This window comes from Orbicella faveolata, unplaced genomic scaffold, assembly GCF_042242905.1.
Source record: "Orbicella faveolata isolate gen_17 unplaced genomic scaffold, um_ofav_v1 contig_1, whole genome shotgun sequence".
Classification (NCBI taxonomy): Eukaryota; Metazoa; Cnidaria; class Anthozoa; order Scleractinia; family Merulinidae; genus Orbicella; species Orbicella faveolata.
Genome location: NW_028301536.1, coordinates 9,287,501 through 9,309,243, shown reverse-complemented (window position 1 = coordinate 9,309,243; position 21,743 = coordinate 9,287,501). Strand labels below are relative to the sequence as shown.

The 21,743-nt window shown below is 40.9% G+C and overlaps 3 protein-coding genes and 1 long non-coding RNA gene across 11 annotated transcripts in view; 2 read left to right on the top strand and 2 right to left on the bottom strand.

Annotated features, from left to right (window-relative positions):
- Positions 1–24: 24 nt before the first annotated feature.
- On the top strand, positions 25–5,283 carry LOC149117978 (uncharacterized; the record flags this gene model as incomplete). The annotated part of the gene is made up of 2 exons (XM_089283314.1): positions 25–324; positions 4,613–5,283. Coding segments are annotated over 2 exons (756 nt in total), but the record flags the coding sequence as incomplete, so codon positions are not given.
- Positions 2,567–4,532, bottom strand: LOC149117979 (uncharacterized). 5 transcript variants are annotated; one of them, XR_016206728.1, is made up of 5 exons: positions 4,309–4,532; positions 3,901–3,955; positions 3,471–3,753; positions 2,930–3,069; positions 2,567–2,671 (listed from the first exon to the last, which is right to left on the bottom strand). It is a non-coding gene; the product is annotated as an uncharacterized LOC149117979 (long non-coding RNA). The 5 variants fall into 5 exon arrangements; XR_016206730.1 differs by lacking the exon at positions 3,901–3,955 and having other exon boundaries at positions 4,309–4,530; XR_016206731.1 differs by lacking the exons at positions 3,901–3,955; positions 4,309–4,532 and adding an exon at positions 4,007–4,022.
- A 2,310-nt stretch (positions 5,284–7,593) lies between the features above and the next one.
- Positions 7,594–9,426, bottom strand: LOC149117977 (uncharacterized). Its single transcript, XM_089288055.1, has one exon. The coding sequence runs from the start codon at positions 9,133–9,135 to the stop codon at positions 7,594–7,596; it is 1,542 nt and encodes a 513-aa protein (XP_089144181.1). The 5' UTR covers positions 9,136–9,426.
- A 6,700-nt stretch (positions 9,427–16,126) lies between these two features.
- Positions 16,127–21,743, top strand: part of LOC110047353 (allantoicase-like) — a 180,485-nt gene continuing 174,868 nt past the window's right edge. Inside the window, exons 1-2 of one of the 4 annotated variants that reach the window (XM_089288082.1) lie at positions 16,127–16,313; positions 16,499–16,561. In XM_089288082.1, coding sequence (XP_089144208.1) covers positions 16,263–16,313; positions 16,499–16,561 — 114 coding nt within the window. In that variant the 5' untranslated portion in view covers positions 16,127–16,262. Of the gene's footprint in view, positions 16,314–16,498; positions 16,562–17,397; positions 17,420–21,743 lie in introns of those variants that run through there. The other 3 variants (XM_089288070.1, XM_089288074.1, XM_089288077.1) reach the window with 3 other exon arrangements.

Sequence of the window (21,743 nt, the reverse complement as noted above, 5' to 3'; positions counted from 1 at the left end):
TTCCTTTAAAAAATATATGTTTAAAACTTCAACAGGAGATGTCTCCGATGTAGACGTGCTTCCTCAGTGAGAGCAAATTCATATTTCGCTGGAAGCAGAATTTCTTTAGGAAGACATTTGCACTTTCTTTGGAAATGGGCACAGAGTGATTCCTTGAAAGTAATGGAGATTGAAGGGACAGCATCACGGAAAGTTTTGGTCAAGTTTGCGCGAAGGTGCCGGGAGGTTGCATGGGAAGCACTACTACGCCACCCAATCCCACAGTTAGGCGGCCCAGGCGTTATTATACAAATCGATGAATCAAAGTTTAACCACAAGTCCAAGGTAGGTACAGAACATGATCCCAGGTGTCAAGGTTGCCTTTGAAAGGTGACTACAGCACCACAGGAGTGACACGAGTACCGTATGAGTAACATACAAGTACGTACAGATACATACTAGTAACATACAAGTACGAGTACATTAGAGTCAGGATACGAGTACATACGAGTCACATATTCCGGCTTGCGGACAACATGTTTTCATTCATATTCGTTGCGCCAGTAGTTGAATAATCTAAAAACACACACGCAGTTAATTTAATAAAGTAAGTAATTTTCAGGATAAGTTTTTAATGTCCGCCCACCCTTTTAAGACGGCATCAACTTTTATAATCACGTTATAAATGACGTTAAGGAAAACGAGCAAAAGGGAAAAGCGGAGGATTTGAGCTTTGTTTCATCACTGTTAGAGTTCTTAGCATGATAACGCGCCAATTTTAAAGACACTAATGATTCGACGCTTTAAAATTCATTAAATAACTTCCAAAAGCGCTACCGCCCTTTTGTTTGCTGTGGGGCCCTTTGGTTTGCGCAGGGCCCTTTTCGTTTGCGGTGGGTCCTTTTCGTTTGCGGTGGGCCCTCTTCGCAAACTTCAAGGGACCCTTCACGCTCTCGCAGAGAAAACTTTCCTGAGTAGTAGTGTAACAGTAACACACACATGGATGATAGGAGTTCTGTGCACACCCCTAAGCAGAATTATTAAAATAGGGAAAAAAAACCCCCATCATAAAACGAGCGAGCTTCGCGAGTGAGTTTTATGGTGGGGGGGTTTTTTTCCCTATTTTAATCATTCTGCTTAGGGGTGTCACAGAACTCCTATCATCCATGTGTGTCTTTCAGATGTGTCCAAGCTACAACAATCATTGCCGCACCCACCCCCACAAAGGCCGGGTTTGTAACACTTATCGCTTCCGAAGAATTTTGAATTTCGCGCTCGGTGAGCTGGCTACGCGTCGGTGATTCCTAACCTTTTTACATGTCTTTTTAAAAATTCTGTTTATGACGCGAGTGTAATGGTGAGGTTATGTTGTGAGTGTAAGCGTTCTTTCTTGATATGACATGATAACTAAGTCGTAAATTTAGCCAGTTTCCCGTTACAGCCACAGAGGCAATCCTGTTTCTCTTCCCAGCAAACTTAGAATTACCTAGTTAATTTAAGTCTTGCGTTATGTTTTTGAACATGTATAAGAGATTGCCTGATACTTGTACATATATTTTAGTTTATTTCTTTTTTATTTTCGGCTTTTTCAGGTACGCACGTGCGTACAGGTAGCTACGCCCCTGTGGTAAACGCGGTCAACTGTGGGTAACACGCATGAAATCTACAAAGTAAAATACAAGAAATTGGATCTTTCTCAGAAATCTTCGATTTGGTTTTCACTGCTCGGTGTAGTCATTAATTCAACGGGGTAGCGTGGGGAGAAATCCCGAAATTAGCATTTGAGGGTGTGTGTGTTTGCGTGAGTCATGGGTGGGGGTGGGGACTTTCTTTGGTGCTTCGTGTGAGCATGTTGCTGCCTAAAATGGCAATAACATAAATTAATAATAACAAATACAATTAAAAAACTCGTTCCCAGGTTCATTATAATAATAATAATAATAATAACAATAATAATAATAATATATAACTTGTTTCGCCTTTGGGCGGGTAGTTATTTCAAGTTGCCCAACCCCCCTACCCCCTGGGAAAAAATCCTTCAAACCTTTTCCACTCCAGGGTCACAAGGGCCGATCTTGTATCGGGGAGTGCCCCGGGAGGGTGGTAACCGAAGAAATCAGTGTTGTTCTTCAGCCTACAAGATTGAATATAAGCTGAATGCAGAGGCCACCAGCTTGAGTGTATCTTGCACCTGATAGGAAATAGTCTTTCTTAATTTTTCTCTATATATTCAACAGTCCGGGATTGTTATCAGATTTGATAACCTCGACCAAAACAAACCATTAACCAATCGCTGCGCAAATTTTCGTTCACGTGACATTATTTGGTAGCAACAGTGTATAATTCAACATGGCGGTCGACGGGGTGCTGCGATGAAAGGAGTTACTTTTTTCACAACATCACAATGCAATTTCATTTAATTGTAATTGTATGTTTGCTTCGCAATAGGTTACTGGATTATGGAATAGAAACAGAGATGTATGGAAGAAAACTGTCTTTGTCCAAAAGCTACAGCGAAAAGTTTCATTTTCAGATAGACACCGTATAATATTTGTTCCGAGTAAAAACACACGAAGGTAGACAACAGTTATTCTGTTCACAAAAGCGTTGTTTATTGATACTAATATGATAGCTTCTATTTTCACTCAGGCTTCATTTTCTTGGTAGTTGGCGAAGCTGGCTGTTCAACAGTCTGTATAAAATATAAACGAAACACTAACAGTAAATACAACTTGAGTTCAGAAATTGACACTGAACAAGTTGCATCTATATTCCAAGCGGAGAGCTGTAACTGAATTTCGTTCAATTTGCATGAGCGAAGCGTGGTTAGGACCGAAACATCTCCTACTATGATTCATTACTATGAAATGGAAATAACAGTATGGGAACAGTTCGCGACCCTCTCTCTGTCGACTCTCTGTCCAGATATACTGAAGATAGAATAGCTTACCTCGATGGCCATATCCCATCCCACGCCTAATTTCATTTCTGCGATTGCTAATTCAATCCCCTCTGCCGTATTGTACATTTCGTTTCCATCTTTGATGCACTGGAGTTCTCTTTGTCGTTGTGGGCTCGCCTGATATGGTTCTGGCACAACAACAAAAATATAGCAGGTATATTTACTTTAATTCGTGATACACCTCCGTTCCGTGGAATGGGTACATGCAACACTTTATGTCGTGAGATGTGACAGTAAACTGGGAAGTCTTGGCATTTCCGGAAAAAAATTGTTTTAGTTGTAGATCAGTAGTCTATTGTTGTGCATTCGGTGATATGGAAAAACGCTTTTAATGACCGATTCATATAAAAGAAACTATAATTCAAGTAATGTGTTTTCGTACCATAGTTCACTCGCTAAATCCAACAATAAGCTTCATTATATAACGACTGGTGTGCCAGAAAACTGACCTAGTTTGGCCGGCATTTCCGGAAAATATTTGGTTGTTGTTGAAGTTGTTGAAATTGACTCTAAAATATAGGCAACTTACCCTTTAACGTGATTGTCGGTTTTCCCGCAGTCCGAAAGGTGTTTTAGTTCCCTGTTTATGAAGTATTGCACCCGGCCTATCTGTCTTCCAGCAACTTCTCTCAAAGTGTAATTTTTCTCAGCGCTCTTGGATACCAGACTGTGGCACGTCTAGAAGTGTCTCGGGTATTTCTCTAATTTCCGGCAAAACACAACGAAGTGCGAACGAGTCTTTGTTTCCAATTTTCAGGAAGGACATGAAAAGGAGTTCCTTCTGGCCCCTTGATTTTGACCTCATGGTAACCCTTCAAAAGAAAATAAACAACTAATGTTAGATTCGCAAGTGGTTTCCCAACCACCTGGACTGCCGTACCATGAATCGAGCGACTCACTAAGAGCTATATTTTTTTCTGAAGGGGCTTAGATGATTTATGTAAGTTACTTTTACGTACCCCTTGATTTTGCGACCAGTAATTCTTAAAGTTGAATGGTGCGTGTCTGTCAGGCCTAAAAGAAACGAAAATTTTATGTTGCAAAACTCGACAACAATAAACCTACCCTATGTAATGACCAAGCTATATCCACAAAATCGACTTAAATTGTCTATTTTGATTCTATGGGTACCAGCATCCGCCATCTCAATACCTAGGAACATATCGATTACAGCTGTAAATATGGCCGCCGTTACGAACAACACATCGCAAATCAAAATACCCCCGTGCACTTTTTTCACAGATCGTGCACAACACTAAAAACACGTTAAATCCCAAGAATATGGCGTGAAGATTAACGACATATTTTTTGCCATTTTCGCAAAAATCTCCAGGTAACTTAAATCTAATGACAAAATGAAAACATACCTGGTTTGGATGGAAAATTGCAAGCGCTGTTTCACTTTACGAGTAGCATTTTACATCGTTTACGCTGGTCTTCAAACGCCATCTTCAAAACACGTGAGGCTCCTTCTTTTCTGGTAATTATCGAATAGAATTATGGGTAAATTACCCGAGTATAATCGAACAAATAACGAGCAAAGCGAAGTGAATACGAAAATTCCCGGTTTTTTGAAATGGCCATGTTGTGACGTCACATGGTTATCAAATCTGATAACGATCCCGGACTGTTCAACACGTTTTAACGAAATTTGTTTCTTCTTCCACACAGTTCCAAAGGGGACGTCGACCTAGAGGAGAGAGATGGGTTCTTGGGCTTTTTGACACACAGTTTGACCCCGCTCGACCTTATTTACAGCTTGTGAGAAGGCGCGATGCACGTACTCTTTTGCCCATTATCCAAAGACACGTACAACCAGGCTCTTTGGTTTATACTGATGAATGGGCGGCATATAGGCGAATTCAAAGGGCCTTGGGTTTCAATCATCAAACGGTTAATCATTCGGTTAACTTTGTAGACCCTGTCACAGGTGTCCATATACAACACGCAGAGAGCAATTGGTCTGCAGCCAAGGACAAATTTAAGAAGATGAAAGGGAACACAAATCCCGACTTCCTGCTAGAATACCTTCAAGAATTCATGTGGAGAAGATGGCATGGTGAACCTCACCCGAATGGCTGTTTTGAACGGTTAATGCAGGACATTGCGGAACAATATCCACTTTAAATACCTAGAGGGGGGGACTCCATATGGGAACTTGTCAAGTTATAAAGGGAATAAATCACAGCTCAGGCTAAATAGTGATAAGAAACTTTTAATGCCGAGTTGGCACTCGCACACTACCAAAGTATATCCGTTGCACGAGGTTCTGCTCGTCACGTGAGTGCCTGATCACATGATGTGGTCACGCTTGTCACGTCACATCCCCTTCCCTTACAAAATTAGCAAGAACAAAAACAATAGGGTCCAACAATAAACTAAAGCTATTTCAAGTGTTTCAAGTCAATGTTCAAGTGTTCAAGATAAGTCATAATCTTCAAGCCATGCTGGGGCACGTCTGGCTCTCTCTGAGCGTCTGGGCTGGAAAGCAGGTATGGGATCTTCGTTGACCGGGACAGATTCTGTGGCGGGGATTGAATCATTCACTTCAATCTCAGGGGTCTGGGTGTGGATCTGTCCTGGCAGGAACTCTGGTAAATCTGGTGGCTTGCTTTCATTCTCAGCTTGATGAGGCTCATCGATGGGGCTGCATGGTTCTGGTGACGGCTCCATAGTAGACCGCAGCTGGCGGCGGTTTCTACGGAAGCGCCGTCCTTCCACCTCAACTTCGTACGACCGTCGGGCAAGAGGGCGCGTGCAGTGGCCTAAGCTCCATTTCTTCTCCCCAGGCAACTTCATGCGGATTGAATCACCTGCCTTTAAGGGGGCAAGGTTCTTGATGCCTCTGTTGTACTGCTTGCACTGCAATCTTTTCCTAGCTGCTAGGTTACTCGCCGTCGTCTTAATGTCACTGTTTGGCCTGAGGAGCACTGCAGCTGTTGGTAGCAAAGTACGAGTGCGTCGACCCATTAGCCTCTGAACTGGCGAGGTACTGAACCCCTCACTTGGGGTGTTGCGCCAATCGAGGATTGCTAATAGTGGGTCTTTCTTGTCGTCCTTCGCTTTCATAAGAAGTCCTTTGCAGGTTTTCACAGCATTTTCCACTTTTCCATTTGACTGTGGATATCTTGGACTAGAGGTTCGGTGATCAAAATTCCACTCAGAGGAGAAACTCTGGAACTCCCGATTGTCAAATTCTGAACCATTATCTGTAATCAGTACTTCTGGAATACCATGGCGAGCAAATTGCACCTTGAGTTGAGTAATAACAGCTTGTGCTGTCTTTTTGTGGATCTCAACCACTTCAAAGAAATTGGACCAGTAATCAACCATGATTAGGAATGTCTGCTGTCCAAGAACAAACAGATCAGCACCAATTTTCTGCCAAGGGCGTGAAGGCAGCTCATGTGGCTGAAGCCCTTCGCGGGCCTGTTCTGGTCGGTATGTTTGGCAGATTGTACAACGAGACACAAAGTCTCTGATTTCAGCACTCATTCGTGGCCAATACAATATTTCACGGGCACGGCGAACACATCCTCCAATGCCGATGTGGCTGCTGTGGAGCTGGTTTAACATTTCCTTTCGAAGTGAAACAGGCACTACAAGCTGTTCTCCACGGAACACCAGACCTTGTGACTCTATCAGCTCGCCTCGCTCGTCATAGTATGGCTGAGCAGCAGGAGACACTGAGTCTCGATATGCGCAGATCGAGAAAGAAATGCTTGCCATCACTTGGGCATGTGACAAGTTCGACCAATACCTCTATGGGCGAGACAAAATCACTGTCGAGACTGACCATGAGCCATTGAAGTCTGTGTTCAAGAAGGAAATTCACAAATCACCCAAGCGCCTGCAGCGAATGCGCCTGGCCCTACAAAAGTACAATCTAGAAGTTCAATACAAGAAAGGAACACTCATGCACATTGCAGATGCCTTGAGTCGTGCATATCTGGAGACCACTGATGGGGCTCAGACCGAGTTTTGTGAGATTCGTGCACTCGAGATGGTGAATCACGAAGAGTATATTCGAGTTGAACCTCCGAAGCGAGATGTCTTCCGACAGCGAGTCGCTGAAGATGCTGATATCCAGGAACTAATCCGAGTGATCAAGCAAGGCTGGCCCGAAAAGAAAAATTGCCCTCCTGCTGCTCAGCCATACTATGACGAGCGAGGCGAGCTGATAGAGTCACAAGGTCTGGTGTTCCGTGGAGAACAGCTTGTAGTGCCTGTTTCACTTTTGCACGATTCAACTTCAAGTTCCACAAACGGCATTTCTCGAGAAAGGCGCGCTCATTTCTTGCAAGACTCTGGTTTACTTCATGTTCTGTATTGCCAAATCCGGCAATCAGGAAGTCGTCTGCAATCACTTCCACTCCTTCCAGGTCTTCGACAAACTCGTGCATTGTATGTTCCCAGACTTCTGGCGCTGACGAGATGCCAAACGGCATCCTATTCCATCTGTAGCGCCCAAACGGTGTGTTGAAGGTGGTCTTGTAACTAGACTCAGTGTCAAGACGTTTCTGCCAAAAGCCGTCCTTGGCATCGACAACCGTGAACTTCTTTGCTTGCGAAAGCCGGGTCGCGACCTCCTCCACTGTTGGCATTTGGTAATGCTCTCGACGGATGGCTTTATTTAAATCACGCGGGTCAAGTCATATGCGCAGCTTGTTGGGCTTGACAATGACCAACATACTGGAAACCCACTCGGTTGGTTCAGTTACAGGTGCAAGAATACCACTAGTTACCATCTCATCAAGTTTCTCCTTGATCTGGTTTCGTAAAGCAACTGGTACACGACGCGGAGGATGTACTACAGGTGGAACTGTGTCATCAGTGACGATGTGGTGCTCGCCTGGGAGGTCACCCAAGCCTTCAAAGACATCTTTGTATTCCTCTAAAATGTCGGCAATCCCTACTGTTACGGCAATGCCAACGCTGGGGGTATCCTCGAGACTACTGACGTTTGATGGGCTATCACAGTCATTAATTGTGATGAGTCCCAGTCCAATACATGTGCTGTATGATAACAGTGGGGCAAGGTCATCTTTTGTAATGTTGAATGGCAACACATTTCTTTTCTCATGGCGCCATGTAGGGAGCTCTGTTGACCCCAGTATCTTGTATCGTTCATTGGTGTAAGTTTTAATAAACTTGTGTGAGCAGCGCTTGACTTGTGCCAAATCCACATCACCGGTGGCACGCTGATAATCTTTCAATGAAATGAGATTGCACTCTGCACCTGTGTCTAGTTGGAATGTCACCTGACTTTGGTTGCCTTGCATGCCGACTTCCATAGTAATCAAAGCACGTGATCTACTTCCAACTTTACTTATACGAAAAACTTCTTCAGGTACTTCTTCTACGGTGTTTACCTTTGGGTTGGTTGCTCGGCACCTTGACTGAAAGTGGTTCTTTTGTCCACACTTGTGGCAAGTTTGGCCTTTTGCAGGGCACTGGCGATTTCCATGCTGATATCCACAAAATCTACATTCTGTTCGCTGGATGGGTGGGTCACGTGGCCTTCGTGTGTTCTGAGGTGGCTCATTTCTTTGTTGTGTTCTAACTGCACCAACTGACTCCTCTGTTCCACTGGCAAGCAGCTTTAATTGCTGACTAGTCTGTTCTGCCGCTTTACAAATGTCGATGGCTTTAGACAAGGTCAGGTCGTTTACTCGTAGAAGGCGTTCGCGTACTTTCTCATCTCGGACTCCAAGGACCAAGCGGTCGCGTAAAATCTCGTCCGGTGTGATTTCGTCGTGAGCACAGTTCTTCGCAATCACACGCAGCTCGGTCACGTACGCACTAATGCTTTCGCCTGGCTCCTGTTTACGATTATTAAAACGGTAGCGTTCGTAAATGACTTGAGTGCGAGGTTCGCAATATTCGTCAAATTTAGCTAAGACGTCTGTAATACTGTTTTCACTCTGGCCTTCGCCCCAAGCGAACGTATCAAAGGCTTTGACAGCTTCTTCGCCGATAACCGAAAGCAATGTTGACACTCGAACAAGATTCTCCTGCTTGTAAATTCCAGTCGCGATTTCGTACCTTTGCCATACTTTTTTCCATTGCTTCCAATTACTAGCCAGATTATCATCTACGACGAGCGGTTTAGGTGGCGGCAGGTTCATTGGAGGCAATATCAACGGAGCTACGGCTGACGTTCCTTCAGCGCCTCCTTCAGCAGAATCAGTCATCTCGCCAAATCCAAGATGGCGGCCACGCAGAACAAGCTTCCAATTTCGGTCGACGGTTTACTCACCAGTGTGGCGACGAATGTTCATCACATCATCCAGTAACGAAGCGTGAGAGCCACTTCTGACACCATGTCAAGTTATAAAGGGAATAAATCACAGCTCAGGCTAAATAGTGATAAGAAACTTTTAATGCCGAGTTGGCACTCGCACACTACCAAAGTATATCCGTTGCACGAGGTTCTGCTCGTCACGTGAGTGCCTGATCACATGATGTGGTCACGCTTGTCACGTCACAGAACTCCATATGTGCCACGAGATAGGGTATGGTTTTTGGGGGTATTAGCTAAAATTATAGTGCGTAAATGCCCTGCTAAACAACAAGCAAATTATCTGTTAAGACTGAACTGTGCGCTAAAATTGTTAACAAAGCGATTTTATCAAGATTCGTGTTTTGCCGCACGCAGTTAGCGGTTGTTTGGTTTTTGTTTTTCCCTTGAATAAGGTGTCATTTTTCGGTTTTGGACAATTCTCGTTTGATTCATCCTTAAAGAGGGTCGGGGTTTAAGACCCTTCACGGCACACACCTATCCAAAATTTACGGGAGTACCCCCACTCCGCCCGAAGCTGTAGACAGTTCCTATGACCTTAGTACAATATTGGTGCATTTGGTATATTTTTAATTTTAGACTCAGAAGCATACACAGTAAAAACCCGCTTATAGGAAAATAAGTTTTCCCAAGCAAGGCTAAGAAGGTTCTTATAAAGATTGTGCTTAACTGGAAAATTTGGCTCCTCTGGCAGGTTCATTAACAGGTTCTTGTTTTCAAAAGAAATGATTTGTTTGTTATGGGGAGGTGGCCTATTTTTGGCATTATATGCATACTAATGTTAAAAATCCAAGAATATTAAAAGCATTTACCAAGTTAACAAAGTCATCTAAGATAAACCGAACAAAAAGCAACATTAAAACAAGGAACTGTGTTATTCCTTTGACTGTTCCTTTTCACAATTAGAACCTGTTTCAAAATTGTAGGCTGAAACAGGTTCTCACGTAAAGGGGGTCTTAATGGACAATTTTTGTCTAACATTTTTAGATGGTCTAATTTTTTTTTACAATCTAGGTTCTTACGCGGGTTTATACTGTACCTATAAATAAATTCAAACATCGCTAATGCAATGGCCTAGCACACTCGTAAAGCAAAATTGCTCCAACAAAAATTGGTTTTATGATATATACAGTTTTGCTGTGCCGAAGTTAATTCTACTTGCGTGTTATTTAATCTGTGAGACGGCTGCTCGCAGACGCTACAATGAGTGGTTAAAGAGTCAGTGGGACACCTTATTTTCCCTAATAGGCTACATTGGTGATCGCCTCTCCCTCCCACCCCCGGTGCAGTGTTGGTCATTCAATACTGCGGTTATATCTCAACATTGTTGGATGGGGAATGGGGGGGGGGGGGTAAAGTGAAATACGAACTTTTGAGCCCCAAGGTCGTCATAATTGCTTCAGTGTCCCAAATACTCTTACCACTTATCGTAGCATACTGGAGTGTTTCTGCTCCATTATTCCTGATTTAAATGTTTTTTCAAGATTTTCTTATTGAGAAAACCCCTTTATATCATTTGAAATTACCGTGTTACCCGATTGGCTACATAAGCGAATTGTGTACCATTCATGACATTCCTATGCGGATATCCAGAAAAAGGGGGTGCTTCCTTATATTTCGGGTAGGTGGGTGCCGCAGAGTTTACTGCTTAAACCTCTGCGTGTTTGAGACAGATTTGCTGGTGTTGTCGTCTTTTGGCAGCTTTTTATGAAGTGGTCCGTGTAGCCATATGGAGTGCGTCGACTACGTGTTGTACTTCAGGTAATTTGCCATCCTCAGTTGAAGGGATCTTCTTTGCTCTGTCGAGAAGGGTTCTGGCTACAGAGAGTTTGTGTTGGGTAGTGGGAGTCTTTAATGAGGATACCAACATCACAATAAAGTGGTTTACAGAAGGGTCCTCAGAAAATGTACATATATGAAAATTAACAAAAAATTAAGAAATATAAAATCTAAGACTATATGTACAAAATTTGACGGAAAAAAAAATAAAAAAAAATTATAAAACAGAAAATCTTAGAACATAGATGTACAAAAGCCTAAAGGAAATAATTAAAACGATACGATCATAAAACGGCCTTTTACGAGCCAAGTTTAAATGCCGTCAGCGACGTCTAATTTATTCAATATTCCTGAAACCAGATTAATTAACGTCCAGTGGCCCCATGTTCTGTTGGCAATAGATTAACGGGTATTATTTTCAGAGCTGGTATTATAACTATGAAATCGCGATTGAATGAGATTGCTATTTAATTAACTTACATATGTAAACAGCATGATGTTCCAAACTACGGCGCACTAAAGGCTCCCATTCAAGTCTCTTTATCGCTTCAGTTGCAGATGAATGTTTAGGATAATCTAATATATGGCGAGTAGCCTTATTTTGTAAAACTTGTAGCTCAAACATTAAGGAGGCATTTCTTCTATCATTCCAAATTATATTCTCGTAGTCAAAAAGAGGTAAAATAAATATCTTAAAAAAGTAACTCTTGCACTAAGGGGGTGGCACTTAAAACGTCTCAAAAAGCCCAACTTCTTATTAATTTTGGAAAAACTCAATGTGGTCAGACCAGGAGAACCGGTTGTTAATCACTTTTGCCAAGTACGTATAAGAGTCCACGTTATCGAGAGGAAAGCATGTCATCAGCAGAAATTCAAATGGACTCAACTTTAATTAGGCGAAAACTACTACCTAATAATAAGAGTTTAGTTTTATGACGAAATCAAATTATTCTCTCTTAGGTAGGTATAAAGTTGAGTCTCAACTGCCCTCTCTAAGATTTTGCTAATTGCAAGCAAAATTGAAATCAGCCTGTAATTAGATTACCCTGTGTGCCACAGGGTTTTTGAGTCTAATACACATGCGCATTAGACTCTATGTAGTAGAAAAAAGCTGTTAACAATCCCAAGGGAATGGTTCGGGATCGATAATCGTTCGGTGTAATTGTGCTTAAACATTTATAGCCCGCCTCATTGCGGGCTTGGTGCGGTGATCGTAATCCAATCAGGAAGCATGGATGTTGTTAACGAAGCAACGGTGGAACGGAGCTCGAGCACGACACGCACTTGTAAAAGAAATTGTCATGTATGTAATTGGAATAAATGTTTTACAGTGCAAAATAATATGAATCCTCGTTTTCAAGTGTGAAGCCACTGAAAATGTTCTCCTTCCAGCTGCATGTTTTTTATAATCCCTGGGAAACGCAACGCGAAATCGACATCCTTTGATGAAAAAAAACCGGAAGTGACATTTGTGTTCTTAAACAAAAAATAACTTTGAAAAAAATGGAAAATTAAATAAGATTGTAGTCAGCAATTGATTGTTCAATTCAACTGAAGCAGGATTTCATTCACAGAATGCAACTTTCATTAAAAAGAGTTTTGTTTTCACCATTCAAGATTCAATCTAGAGATTGAAAACAAGACTGTAATCAAATTACATTTCGCGCGGAATTTGCATAAATATTGAAACTTGCCAAAAAGTAGTTAAGACAGAATGAAAACTCGCTTTAATAGTTATTGAATTCTGATCTGATTGTTATTTCCATGTATTGACTATTTGAAAGCTGTTCTCAGTCATGAAAACAAAACTCTTTCATTCAACTGCTTGCAGTGTTTAATAATGAAAACATTTCGCTTAATTAAATTACATTCTGCACGCAATGTTTTCTTTGCTCTCCTGTGTCGAAACGTTTAAGGAAATTGAAATCTTTGTTGAGCAGTATTGCATAAATTGCAAAGGAATTGAAAAAGAATCTATTTTGGCTTATTTTGATGGGATTTAGGATATTTAGAATGCTGAATATCTATGGGGCGGACCATTATTTTTTTGGAAGCTGGGGGATGAAAATTTTTCCAAGACAAACAATTTTTTTTCTGTATCGTTGTCCGTGAAAACATTTTTTTTCCGGTGTCATCTTCCTGCGGACAATTTTTTTCATGCCTGCAAAAAGTTTAGTTGGGCTTTTTTTGCTTTTGCAAACAAATTTTTCAGGATTCCCCCCCCCCCCCCCCCCTCTAAATCTGTACGATCTTCCTATGGTCTACAACGCACTAATCTTTTAACATGAATCGATGAACTCAAACCCTAAGTAACATGTTTTTCCTATTTCAAATATAACATTTCGTCAACTTTCTAAATATATATACTTAAGAGAACAAATATTATCGACTTCTTCTGAACCACTCTTACTACCAAACCTCTACTACACCTCTTGCTCTATGCCGTAAATACCGAAACTACTTCAACATATTTCAACCGCACTAACAATCCATGACGCATTAGACTCATGTACCTACTGGGTACTATTTTTTTGTTGTGTTTTGCGGCGACAGAAAAAAAACCCTCTGGCACCCAGGGTATAATTAGATAAGTCCTGTTTATCAACTTTTTTGAACGACCTCTATTTTGAACAAAGGTGTATCCTTTGCAGTTTTCCATTTAGAGGGAAAAGATCGTTTTAAATTAAGGGACGCATTAAACAAAGCCGTTAAAAAAGGAGTAATGAAGTCAACTGCGTGTTTGAGGAGACGGGCACCAATTCTATCAAGACCAACTTATAAGCTGTAGTAAATGAGAGAGAAATGAGAAATGACCTCATCTTCTCTTGTTTAACTCTGGTCACTACCAATTATAAGGTACTCATGTGAGGTCATCGTGTTTGTAACCTCCCAAACAAAATGCGTTCGTGACAAAATTGTTATTAAAAAAATGACAAATTATCTTAGGAAGATTAAGAAGAACGATACTACCGATACTGGACCGATAGTCGACCGATAGTCGACCGATACCTGACCGATACTTGACCGATACTTCACCGGCAGGCGATCGCTACATATCGGCCGATGCATCGGTCGACAGTAGATCGGTCGACCGATATATCGGTCGACCATCGGTCGAATGTCGGCCAACTATCGTCCGATAGTCGGTCGATAGTCGGTCGATAGTCGACCGACAGTCGGCAGATAGTCAACCGATACTTGACCGATACTTGACCGATACTTGACCGATACTTGACCGATGCTTGGCCGATACTTGGCCGATACTTGATCGATACTTGACCAATACTAGACCGATACTTCACCGGCAGACGATCGCTACATAACGGCCGATGCATCGGTCGACAGTCGACCGATATATCGGGCGACTATCTGTCGAATGTCGGTCAACTGTCGACCGATAATCGGTTGATAGTCGGTCGATAGTCGACCGATATATCGGGCGACTGTCGACCGATATATCGACCGATATATCGGTCGATATATCGACCGAGTCCACCTATAGTACACATGATCCGGCTAAAGAGCAATGTATCAAACTATTCTACAAATAAAAATGTGCATGGACTTACATGTAAGTCCAATTACCTTATACACAAGCTGTCCCTCTGGACGGTAGTATTTGCAAGGTCCTACCGGCTAGAGGGACAAGGCAAAGGAAGTTTGAATTCGGGGATTCGCCGAATCAATAAAAAAATTCGTCCTGAAGGAACGACGTATTTAAAAACGTTTGTGCCTATTATAAGTCAAAGACGTCTACAGTGTAATGTGTTAGCCGGCGTACAAATTTACGGTTTACGAACTAGACGGGAAGAGATGTAAAGAAATATACAGCATTTGCCGAACAACTCACTGCTTTACTCTCTACACATTATTCTTAACTTGTCAGGTGAATAAAAACGTACTTGTCTTGTTGATCAACATAGTTTTACCACAGGCAATTCGCATATTTAGTTGATTAGTATGGGAAAAATTAACGCCCGGGGTCACGCCCGGGCGGAGTGTGGGAGTATTCAGCGGACACACTTTTATACAAAAATACGTTGTGTAAGTGATTCCGTAAAATTAAATAACATTTCACATGCACATACGTAATAAGACATACTTTTCCCGCGTGAAATGTAAATATGGCGGACAAAGTGGACGAGGAATATCTCCGTCTGCATTTGCATGATTGTAGAAAGGAAAATAGCTATGTCTTTGTTTTTTTTCGAGGGTGATCTCAAAGAATTTCTCGAAGAATACATGTCATTGAATTCAAGCTGCTTTGTTCTGTCAGATCGCCATAGTAAGGAGTCTTACTTGCAGGGAGAATGCGAATTTAATTTATGCAAGATTTGCAGAGATGATGACGGAGAAGACTGGGTGGGCTGCGACGGGTGCACCCAATATTTCCATGCGAACTGCCTCGGTGTCAGTTATTCCAAATCCTCTCACAGACATTCTTCTTTTGCCCTCATTGAGAACCATTTTTATTGTTGATTGCATTATAAACTAGCCCCAGATTATTTGTTCTAAACACGATTTTTGTTCTGAAACGAGTCTTAATTCCATTTGTAAATTCTTGAGCCTCTTACCAGTTGTTTTGAACACGGCATAATATTATATCGATTCCATGTCAGTAAACCTAAAAGTGACACTAAGAAAATACTCTTCTTTTTTTCTTTGCCGTTAACTTAATTAAACCTTAGTCAGCTGCCACAGTGATGGAACAACGTACTTCAGTATGCCTCGGAAAAATGCCACGTTTGTCCGCTTTAACTCGGAATGCTACCATTCGATTGTAATGAATTTTTGCCGGACGATCGATCCGCGCGCAATGGCGTAATTGTAACTTATGTAAAGAAGAGAGGAAAAAGAATTGAGTATTATAAATTCGCAAACAGAGGTGAAAATGATACCAGGTGTGCAACATTGAGCGAATGCATACTTTTGAAAGTTTTAAGCGTTATTCGATGACAGTTGATGAGACCTAAATAAAGTAATTGACTTTAAAGATCTGTGTGAATGGTACTTAAATATTCCGTGACGCTTACACAACATATTTGTTATTTAAAAGCCTGTCCGCTGAATACCCCCACACTCCGCCCGGGCGTTAATTTTTCCCGATTGGTATAGTCCGCCATACTGGAATAGCCGACAATTTCCGAAAACTGCTCGACTCGGAAACTCGCTCCTAGTACTCCTCGGTTGTCCTCCTGAGCCGGTAGGATTTAGGCAGAATCTTATCGGTTTCGGTAAGATATGGCTCAGCAACCTGTGTTTGTTGATTTAAACGAGTTAGCCTCTAACAGGGTAAGACGCGGATATCTTCGGCCGTTTACATTAAAGGACAGTTCCTGGACAATATTTGTATAACTCATATAAGCCAAAAGGCAGTTTGCTGCCACAAGTTTAAAACTTCGACGTGAAATTAAGCTTTGTTAAGCTAGAACGGGAAAACAAATGATTGATTGATTGTACTTCTCTGTATTTTGTAGGTAGGAGGTAAAATATTGTTCGCAACGGATGACTGGTTTGCGGTAGCTGAAAATCTACTGAAGGTGAGTTCGATCATTTTAATTAGCGGAGCTCCGGCGGTCCGAAGTACCGCCAAACGGAGCACGTGCATGCATAGAAAAAGAAAAGCATGTAACTCTTTTTTCATGGTCAACGTAGCCAGTGGCATGGATCGCTGGTGCATGCGCAACGACGACGATGAAAAACAACGATGTTGCACACAGCTAATACACGTAGCTTACTTAGCTCTTATTAACCGAGCAGGAGGTCTGTATGGGAGAATCTTGACCGAGGTCGTGAATACAGACCGAACGCAGTGAGGTCTGTACACACGACCGAGGTCAAGATTCTCCCATACAGACTGACTTAGCTCGGTTAATAAGATGTTTATTATATGGCAAAGAAGAAAACTTTAATTCGTTTAATTTAACTGGCTTGCTGACATTTTGCCTGCGAACGGCGATGAGTTAACTTAAACCTGCCGAAATTTGCTCGTCTTCTTTACTTTTTTTTTGTCATCAGACTTTTTGGCACTTTCATAAATGATTGAGAAGAAAATAAAAGAAAATGGTGTACATTTTTGCATTGTAGTTTGCTACTTTTTCAACGCAGAATGAAACTGGACTAGATGCCGGTCTAGATGGGAAAATCTAGACCAGCCAATCAAATTTGTGAATTTGGTGGTTCCCAGTCCTTGTGAGACACAGCCATATAATAAATCTTTGATATTGGACATCCGTGTTTATGTCAAGTGACACCTGTCAAAACAAGTTATCCACTGATCAGTATCACCTGACTGTATCGCAGGCTCAGGTTTAGAGCTCATCGAGGTAGCGGTTTTTTTTTCAAAGTTGACCGCTGACCAAGTCCTGGGTTTTGATTGGATCATGGGCTCATGTCAGGTGAACTTGTAATCAGCTAGGCCCATTTCTTGAAGGGCTTAAAGAAATATCAGCCAACAAAAATGCGTTTAAGATCCATGCTCCGACGTTTGGAAGACCGTCCCTCTTTTCACAGAAAAATTTTATAAGTTCAAAGGTCGTTTTTTTCAACAAAGTTTGACTTTTTAGCATTTATATCTTCTAAAAACGAAATCAAGGAAGATCATTCCAAATGTAGCAAGGTACATGTAGATAATTTAAATTTGCATTGAAAACGCTCATTTATTGATCAATGCAATTAAATTTTGCCACCAATTTGTTGATATACCAAATTTTAAGAAATTTATGATCATGTGACAGTGATCAAAATAATATGTTAAGGCAAGGTCGGTTGGTCGGTTTGATAGGTTGTAAAAATTTTTGGGTGGTAATTCAACTGACCAGGGTATTTTATGAGAGGACCGACCACTGTGAACAGAATGGCTACCAAAGCGATAAACTGATCTTTCACATTTGGAGTTGAACAAGTGCTCCCAAATTAAAGACTATTTGGTATGCAGCAAAGGTGGTTGTACAATTTGATCCATTGATAGCTTTGTCATCAGTTTTTAACCGAAACTTTGCCAAAAATTACTTGTGAGAGTTTCACTTGAGAAGTGTTTTTCTTCTGTGAAGAATTATTTCAAATTTCCATATCGTCTCAGTTTTATTTTTTAACTACTTTTACGTTTATTGCTTGAACAGTTTTATTTTCCCTTATAAAGGCAAACAGAATACAGCTATTAATTCATCACAGTTTGGTTGAAATCGCTGATTGATTGATGATTACTGCAGGCTTCAATGATTTTCAAAGCTAGCTACTACAAATTCAAGTGGTTGTTGTTTTCTGCTGGAAATCACTCAATATGCTCACCAAATGGACATGTTATCTATTCATGGATCTTTTTGATGTTAGACGGGTTTTCATTCTCACTCTCCATTGAGGTCAGGAGATTGCTGGGCACATACTCGTAAAAGTCATCTGACTTCAAAGGGCATGGCTTTTGGCAAAAACCTTAGCTATTCACCATTTTGATCAGTTGGAAGCCTGCTCTCGTGTGAGTAATTCCTATCCCTTGATTCAATGTTTTTTTTAGTGCAATGAAGAAACAAATATTTTTGTAATAACCCAAGTCCGAAGGACAGAAACATCAATATCAGAATCGTCCTCGACTCGATAGGGTAATTCTAAAGGAAAGGAGACTTAAAATTAAATTACATGGATTTGGTCTCATTTGAAAGAAGTTAAGTTCATTATGGTTATTTATTTGTGAAGTATTGTGTGCATAACACATTCAGATTTTTGTTAGAACTCAGTACAGTCGTAATGATCAAAACAGCTCAAGTGTTCCGCCTAAATAAACTTATAAGATTATATGTTAATTAATGATTGCTGTTCAATTTATGAGCGTTGTGTCACGCCATCATGACAAACTCCTAAAAATCTTTTTGACCACCCTTGTAATAACATGACCGTTTCAAATATCATGAGTTGGCTTAAAAGCCTTTTGATTGCTTTCTAAACTCTGGGAAGCTGCTTAAAATCTGTGATCTGCATTGAAAACTTAGTTGAAAGTGCATTGATTGCCATTTTTCGTGGCGGTTAGAGAAGGCAAAAATTCTTCACCAGACGGATTTTAGGACTCTGTTTTCCTTGATATTCAATTTTTGAGACTGCTTAAACATTGATTTGTATCTTTCCTTTCATTTTAAGTCCCAAAGAAGTTATTTCTCTGTGTTGGGAATGAAAACAAGACCTGGCCATGCACACGGTGTTGGTGTACAGTCGCTAGTCATTGACAAATGTCTGACTTTTACTCATTTTTTGTTATAATGGACTGAATGTGAACGAAAACAATCGTAGTCATAGATTCTCTGTAATATCGGCTTGTGGTGTTGCTGTTTGAATCTCCTCTCTTTTGCCCAGTTGGTGAGTAACAAGGAGAAAAATTTACACGACTCACTGAAATTCTTGTTGGCGAAGTTACATTTTCAATCCCAAACAGTGCAGAGTTTGTAGCGTTTACAGCATTTGCAGCATTTACAATGACTTGTATGTAACGTTTGTTTGGTTTCCTAGTGTTTAATTGTTTCAAACCTTCTATTTCTGTTGTTTCTATCGTTTTTTTTCCTTCTATCGTTCATTTTGTTTCAAACGCTTCATCTGTGCCATGTATGCGTTTTGTCTAGTGCGTAAATTCTTAATCTAAAACATCAAGGCAGAATTATTTTACAATATGACACCTACCACACTCTGATTAATGTTCAAATAATTAATAAAGCTGGTTGGCTATTCACTTTATACACGAGAAAGTGTCAAAGGTGTGCCCAAATTGTACCAAAGAACAGGCCTACTGTAAATTAATTGCTCACCTCAAGTTTATTAGTTCAAAGACCTATGTGATCGGTTGACATTGCGAGGGATTTCCAGGGACCCTTCATGCGAAAAACTGGCGTAATGAACAAAACAATCATCTGTTTGTTGCAACCAATTTTGTAGGAACATTTCCAAGTGTCTTGAAATGTTGAAAAACATCTAATGGGTTGTTTCATGTAGAAAAGAAAATGTACGTCAAAATTGAAAGATCTTATCTTCCACTGAAGTCAAGATCAGTTGCTTGATAAATGTCGTCACAAAAATTAAGATATATCAACTATTAAAGCTGTTAAATAAAAAATGGATAAATCAGAGGAAAACCTGTCTACTTCATTCAACCTGGAATTTTACTAGCCGTAGGAACCAACGATTCTGAGCCAGCGAACAATCACGTACAATCTGCGAAACACATAATCAACATGCAAATCAACATAAGCTTTCTCCAGCGATGCTGAAGGTCAGCGTCGCAGCTGTACGTTGAGACTGTACCAGATTGGGTGGAAACCAATAGTAGTTTCTTGACGTTATTAAAGAGGTGAGCTGTCTGAAATCTTTTTTTTTGGTTGAGTGATAAAATATCTAAACTCTGTTGTAGTCATATTTGGAGAGAGGTTTCGTTCATGAAGAACAAATCACTTGGCAAATTTTACCACTTACAGTGGGTACATTTTGGTCACATGCTATGCAGTGAGTTGAGAGTGTCTCAAAATAACTTTACAGATACAGATTAGGCCTATGGCTTTTTGTTGATTTATAATTGAGGGGGTGAGTGCAAAACCATGCTAAGTGACAATTTGGGTGAAAAAAAAAAAGTTTTGTGAAAGGGCTGGAATTTTTGCATGTGGTCTTCAGTGTAATAGAAAAACGTGGTCCTGTATTTTTGCCACTGGTTTTTGCTTCGCTTTATAAAGACGCCGCTAGGAAAACTGAGTGGTTTTGTGCATACCCAATATCTCGAAAACGAAGCAAAGTTTAGTGGGAAAACTATGGGACATTGCTAAACATACCTAAACAAAACTGTGTGTGAAATTTGGAGTGTTTTGGACAAAGTTCACTTTTGAGAAAAATACCTAACGCCCTTTTTCAGCTGAGCCCTTCAGATAAACGAAGCTAGGGCCTTTGTTATGATAAACCGAGCCGATCCTTTGTTATAATAAACCGAAGCCAGCCTTTGTTATAAGTCAAAGTACAGTCTCACCTCAGTTTATTATAACAAAGGATTCATAACAAATGATCAGCTTGGTTTATTATAACAAAGCCTGGTGTTGTTTATGTGAAGGGCTCAGTGGAAAATGGGCATTAGGTATTTTGCTGAAAAGTGAACTTTGTCAAAAATGCTCCAAATTTTGCATGCTTTTTTTAGGTGTGTTAAACAATGTTCTTTATGTGTTTTTGCTGAAGTTTGCATCATTTCTGAGACATAACGTATGCAAAAAAACTTATATTTGTTGTCACGTCAGCACGTGACCGCAAAGATGTTTACCTGTTACCTACCTGTTACCTAGCTTCTTTGTGCCTCGTGGCACATAAGGCCTCCACAAAATGCCTCCAGTTTTCTCTGTTGGCTGCAGCAGCTCTTGGCTCATCCCATGTACGCCATCCCGCGCTGTTCCTCTCTCTCTCAACTGTTCTTCGCCAGGTGGTCTTAGGCTTTCCTCTCTTCCTTTTTCCTTCAGGTGTCCATGATAGGGCTATGTTGGTATGGCTGTTTCTGTTTTGTTGTAGGACATGTCCTATCATCTTCCATCTTCTCCTCTTAACCTCTTCACTAAGGAACTTCATCTCTGCTTTCTCAAGGAGCTCTCTAGTGGTAACATGATCTTGCCATTTTATTTTGAGAATCCTCCTGAGGCATTTGTTGTGAAACACATCTATTCATTGGTCATCTCCCATGTTCATCTTCCATGTCTCACATCCATACAGTAGCAC